Consider the following 5,796-nt stretch of genomic DNA (forward strand, 5'->3'; position numbering starts at 1 on the left):
GGCGAGCGGCGGGATGGGGCGGGTGTTTTTGTGGGGTGGCACAAACCCCGCGGGGCTTTGCGGGGGGCTGAGGAGAGCGGGCCCCGCGGTGCCGTCCCACCCCTCTCGTTTTCTCCTTCGCTCCCGGGCTCGGTCCCGCTGGGCAGCACCCAGCTCGCCCCGTCCCGTCCCACCTTTAGAGCCGGTGGCGGCGGCGGGGCAGGGCGGGGAAGGGCCGGGCGAACGGGGCGGCGCCCGCCGCCGTAACCAATGGTTCGGCCGGGCTGTTTAAATAGACTCGTCCTGTCAATCATTTTCTTCTTCGTCAGCCTCCCTTCAATCGCCATATTGGGCAACCGAGAAAAGGGCTCGTCTGCTCTTGTTTTTTTTCGTCTCACTTTTACTACGCGGCGGCGGTGCGAGCGGCAGGGGCATCACCAGCGCCATCGGCGGCGGGCCGGCACCGCGGAGGCAGCGCCGCGCTCCGCTCCTCACCCGCCCGGGGCTCCCCGGCGGCGGCAGCGGCGGCTCTCGGGGCTCATCCCCGGGCCGGCGCTTATGCAAGGGCGCCTCCTCGCCCCTTCTCCGCGGGCCGAGGGCGAGCGGGGCCGAGGCGGGGCCGCAGCGCGGGGCAGCGCGGAGCGGAGGCGCGGAGCGGAGCCGCCGGGCGCCGGGCAATAAAGGGCGGCGGAGAGGCGGCGGCGGCCGCGGAGAGAGAGCAGCGAGCGCAACAACCGCCGCCTGGAGCCACACGGTGCGGGGAGATGTCAAACGTCCGCATTTCTAATGGGAGCCCTACCCTGGAGCGCATGGAGGCCAGGCAGTCGGAGTACCCGAAGCCGTCAGCGTGCAGGAACCTCTTCGGGCCGGTGAACCACGAAGAGCTCAGCAGGGAGTTCAAGAAACACCTGCAGGAGATGGAGGAGGCGTACCAGAGGAAGTGGAATTTCGATTTCCAGAATCACAGGCCGCTGGAAGGCAGGTACGAGTGGCAAGCCGTGGAGAAGGGAAGCTCGCCCGACTTCTACTTCAGACCCCCCCGGCTACGGAAAGCCGTCTGCAAGTCCGCCGGCCGCCAGAGCTTGGATGTAAACGGGAATTGCCAAACCGTGGTTTTTGTCGGTTCTCAGGGAATCTCAGAGGACACTCACTGTGTAGCTCAAAAGACTGATGTTTCAGAAAATCAGACGGACTTAGCAGAGCAGTGCACTGGCCAGAGGAAAAGACCCGCGGCCGATGGTAATGTACCCCATGGCTCTGCCCCGCGCCCCATTCGTGTCAGCGCCGGGGCTCCGGCCCTTCCGCCCCTGCCACGCGTGGCCCCGCCGCGGCGGGCTGTGCCCCGCCGGGCACCGGCTCGGCGTGCCCCCCCCCCCCCGCCCCTTTCCCCCTAAAAAAGCCCGGGTAGTGTTTGCAGTCCCGGGGGGCCCGCCTAGAGTGGGAGCCAGTAGATGATTTGCAAGGAAGAGCCCTTAGACGCGGGTCATCCCCCTCGACCCCTCGCCGCCCCTCCGCGGGGACCCGGCCTCCTGCCCAGCTGGGAGGAGGTTCACAGCGCTCAGCAAAAGACGAATATGGATTTTAGCCGAAAAGAGGGAACTCGGATCTCCTGCCTAGGGAGAAGCCCATCTCCCCACTCCCTGCTCGCTTCACGTAGCCGATACCTGACACGGGGATCCGGGAATGTTCCCCCCTCGGCTCCATCTATCCCCCCTGGATGCCGAGCAAACATCTGGAAAGAAAATATTTTAATATCTTTCCCCCATCCCTCTCCTCGTTTTTAATTTTCCCCTCCTAGATTCCTCTCCTCAAAATAAAAGAGCCAACACAACAGAAGAAGAGGTTTCAGAAGACTCCCCCAGTGCCAGTTCAGTGGAGCAAACACCCAAGAAATCAAGCCCGGGAAGACACCAAACGTAAAGCGTTTAGGTCAGTGCCCTTTAGGGTCTGGCATTAGGATGCAAAGAAGGAAAAGAAGGGGTAACCGAGTGTCTATCCCGCGTCTCTGAGGGGGTGGGGAGGGGGCTTCGTGCCTCTGTGGGCTCGCTGAGGGGTGTTTTCTTCGAGGAAGGGTAGCTTCCCCCGACCGCTCGGGAATGGGTGTGCGTTGGAGGGTGGGGAGTGGGAGGCGTAGGGCTTGAAAAGAACAAAACAAGGAGCGAAGCCCAGCCTGGGCTCGGCAGCGTCAGGGGCTGGGGCAGGGGCTGTAGTGGGACTGACCCTGCCTTCCTCCGGGATGGGCACCGGGGGCAGGGAGGGCCCTTTCCTAAGGACCGTGCGGGTGGAGGGACGGAGACGCGGCTGGTGCATCATGTTAGATGCTAGAGGATTTCGGGGGGCTTCCCCTGTACCCCGCCCCCGGGGCTTTTTCACCTCCAGTGTCAGCCTTGCCGTCGCATGTCGCGGCCACTTCCCACTGCGGGAGAAATAAGTCAAGAAGTTGGGTTTAAGGGGAATCCGGGCACTTTCTCAAAATCCGAGCGATGAAAGGTTGTTTTGTTTTTGTTTGGTTTGGGTTGTTTTTTTTTTTCCCTCTCCCCCCTTTTTTGTTTCTGTTGTTTTGGTTTGGTTTTAGAGGCTGGCAGGGGGAAGGGAGCGGGTTAATGGGAGGTTGGGTTCTGCAGCTTTTTTTTTTTTTTTTTTCCCCCTTCTCCCCTACCCCCTTCTTGTTTTGTTTTAAGGCGAGGGCTGGGGCGGGGAGAGTTGGTAAAAATTGCGCCGGCGGTTTGGGAGCCGAGGTTAGGAGCGAGGTTTACAAAAACGATTTGCGATTGTGCAGAGAGAGATTAAGCTGTAAAGCAGAAGTTGCAACAAATTAGTCCCGCTGGGGTGAGCCGTAGCCGAGCGCGGCCATGCGAATGCCGCTACTCCCGCCCGCTTTTGGGGGTGGGGGCACGGGAGGGGCCCCCCGCGCTGCCCGGAGGGGCCGGGGCCGCTGCAGAGGTGCGGGGAATACGGCCCGGCCCGGCGGGGGCGGGGGGGCGGCGGGGGCCCCGCCCGGGCTGGGCCCGCCCGCCCCGGGGATGCGGTGTCGGTTTGAACCGGTTGTGCCGCGGATCGCGTTTCTTGTCGATGTTTTCTAATCGCGTTCCCCCTCCCCGTCCTTTTTTTTTTTTTTCCTTCATTATTCCCGTTGCAGAGCGGAGGATGTGCGTCCTCGTTCGTCGAGTGCGGCGGGCGGCGATGAAGCGAGGAAGATGTAAAGTTGTAGTGGGAAAGAAAAAACACATATCGCCGATCTCTGTGGGATGGAGGTCCTGTACAAGCACTGAAAAAAAAAAAAAAAGAACAGCAACAAAAAGCAAACAATAACACTAAATTTTAGGCACTCTTAAAAGACCTGCCTCTAAAAGCATTGGATGTAGCATTGTGCAATTAGGTGTTTCCTTATTTGCTTTATTGTACTACCTGTGTATATAGTTTTTACCTTATGTAGCACATAAAACTTGTTGGGAGGGGGGAGGGACTGGAAGAGGGTGACCGATTGGAACTTGCTTTCACAATCTAGCAAGCAAAGAAATCTATGAAGAGAAGCAGTGTAGGTTTTTTATTACTTAAAGATGTATTGTCCCTTTAAGTGGGTCCGCAGTGTTTTTCTTTTTTAATTTAAAAAAAAATTTTTTAGTATTTTTAAAAATGTATAATTGTGGTAACTGTTCAGAGCAGATTTTTGTCAAATTTCTTCCTACTGCATTAAGCTGAAGAGGTGGGAGCTGTGATGATTCCGTTATGTTATGTAGTAGCAAAAGTTCCCCCCCAAATCCATATACCAAAACTGAATGCCTGTAAAAAGTTGTGTAAAATCATCCCACCTGATTACATTGCCTGATTTTCTTGGTTTTTTTTTTTTTTTTTTAGCCTAATCTGGAAGGCTTTTGCTCTGAATCTGGAATATTGTTGTTTTCTCATCTGACCCACTTCCCAAAGTGCTTGGGAAAAAGGGATACTACATCTTTAAACAGTATTTCTACGTTGCCTGTGTACCTGTATGTAAAAATAAAAAAAAAAAGTTTGAAGTGTACCTGTGTACATAACTCTGTAAAGACACTGAGAAATTATACTAACTTATTTATGTTAAAGATTTTTTTTAATCTAGAAGACAATATTTTTTCCCCATAAAGCCAAAGTGGCATGTTTTTGTGCATTTGTAAATGCTCTATTTGGTAGACTTTTTAGAGGGTTTTTTTCCGTTTGGGTTTTTTTTTTCTTCCTTTTTTTTTCTTTTTTTTTTCTTTTTCTCATAATTAATATGGCTGTGCTTAAGAGATTGCAGACTGAGCCAATTAAATTTTTTTTTTTTGTAATGTGTGGGGAAAAAAAAAATCCAGATTGATATTGTTTCACATCAAGCAATCAATAAAGAAAACTGCCATATATAAGAAATATGGTCTTCATTAGTGTGTGTTTCAACCTCCCTCAGCCTGGCACAGGAGGAAATAAGACTGCAAGAAATAACAGCACTTTTCCTTTGGGTATCCATTTCTTCACGGGTCTGTGGCGCAGGTGAAAGTAAGGGATGCGGCACCCTTAGTGCAGGGATGCCATTTCTTCATGGAAGGGTGCTCAGGCATTGGAACGAGCTGCCTCGGGCAGCGGTGGAGTCCCCATCCCAGGAGAGATTTCAAAGATGTGTAGATGTGGCACTTGGGGACAGCGTTTAGGCTGGGTTAACAGTTGGATTCAAAAGAGGGCTTTCCCAACATTAATGCTTCTGAGTTCCTCTGTGATAATTGGGAATGATGTGCCCTCTTAGTGCAAAAGAGTGGAATTTCCTGTGTTATAACGCTTTTTGGGTTTGGGGTGGGGTTTTGGTTTTTTTTTGAAAGAGAAGAGGTATTTCGAGGTACTTCTTGCACATAGTCCTGTGACTCCTAGGGCTTCAAACTCGAGCCCAAAAAGCGCACCTCCTGGGCCGGGACCGGAGAGCCAGCGCATCCTCGGGATTCCCGGGATCGTCCCTCCGTCCCTCGCTCCCGGGGCCAGCACCGGTGACCGGAGCCCCGGGGCATCTTCCCCGGGCGGTCGCTCGTGGCTATCAAAGATGGCGCCTCGCACGCCCCGGTCCCGGCAGATGCTGGCGGAGGCACCGGCCCCGCTCCCCCGGCCCCGCAGCAACGCCGGCATTGCTCAGGGCCGGGCTCCGCCGGACAGAGGCGAGGGATGGCACCGCAGGGTGGACGAGGGGATGCCCGAGGTGCGGGGGATGGCGGGGGCTGCCCGGCCCTGCCCGCCACGCCCGCCAAGGTGCGAGCGGCCCCCTCCGCCCGGGGATGCGGGGGAGCAGCGTTCTCATCCCCAGGGCTTGCGAGAAATAAATAAACACGTAAATGAACAGAACGGGGGCGCGGGGGGGAGCACAGCTCTCTGCGAGGCTCGCCAGGGTCTTCCCCCCCTCCCCGGTGCAACGCGATCCTGTTGTTTATCCCGGCCGCGCCCCGGCTCGCCCTCGCTCCGAAACCTCCCCGAGAACGCGGGGCTGTGCCGGGCTGGCGCTGGCGAGGGACGGGGAGAGGGGGCGAGCCCGCGGCCGCCAGCCCCACTTCAGTGTCGGCCCCGAGTCGGCCAGGGAGGGGCCGGAGCGGGCACGGCCGGCGCTGGCGCTGCCCTTCCCCGGCTCCGCCGGCTGCGAGGGATCGCTGGACACGCTGCCGCCCGCCGCCGGCGCGCTCCGTGTCCCGGCCTCCTGCCCCACGCGCAGCGACTGCAGCCGCCCCGGCGGGGCTGCGCGCCGTGTGCGCAACTCAGCCCGCTGAACGTGGACAACACTCGCGAAGATTTAGAAAAACAAAAGTAAAAAAAAAAAAAAAGTTACGTGGT

The 5,796-nt window shown here is 56.7% G+C and overlaps 1 protein-coding gene across 1 annotated transcript; it reads left to right on the forward strand.

Moving 5' to 3' along the window:
• Positions 1 to 302: 302 nt before the first annotated feature.
• Positions 303 to 3,194, forward strand: CDKN1B (cyclin dependent kinase inhibitor 1B). The gene is made up of 3 exons (XM_042051157.1): positions 303 to 1,218; positions 1,778 to 1,908; positions 3,119 to 3,194. Exons 1-2 carry the CDS (start codon positions 744 to 746, stop codon positions 1,897 to 1,899), a joined length of 597 nt encoding a protein of 198 aa, XP_041907091.1. The 5' UTR covers positions 303 to 743; the 3' UTR covers positions 1,900 to 1,908; positions 3,119 to 3,194.
• Positions 3,195 to 5,796: the final 2,602 nt, after the last annotated feature.

Source organism: Corvus kubaryi, unplaced genomic scaffold (assembly GCF_017639235.1).
Source record: "Corvus kubaryi isolate FWS band 111438036 unplaced genomic scaffold, C.kubaryi_AGA036_p1.0 74, whole genome shotgun sequence".
In the NCBI taxonomy this organism is placed as follows: Eukaryota; Metazoa; Chordata; class Aves; order Passeriformes; family Corvidae; genus Corvus; species Corvus kubaryi.

Bases quoted from the DNA above. Each gene is read 5' to 3' on its own strand.
- CDKN1B (XM_042051157.1), top strand. From the start codon at position 744: ATGTCAAACGTCCGCATTTCTAATGGGAGCCCTACCCTGGAGCGCATG. The intron at 1,219-1,777 runs GTAATGTACCCC...TTCCCCTCCTAG, and splicing joins GAAAAGACCCGCGGCCGATG to ATTCCTCTCCTCAAAATAAA.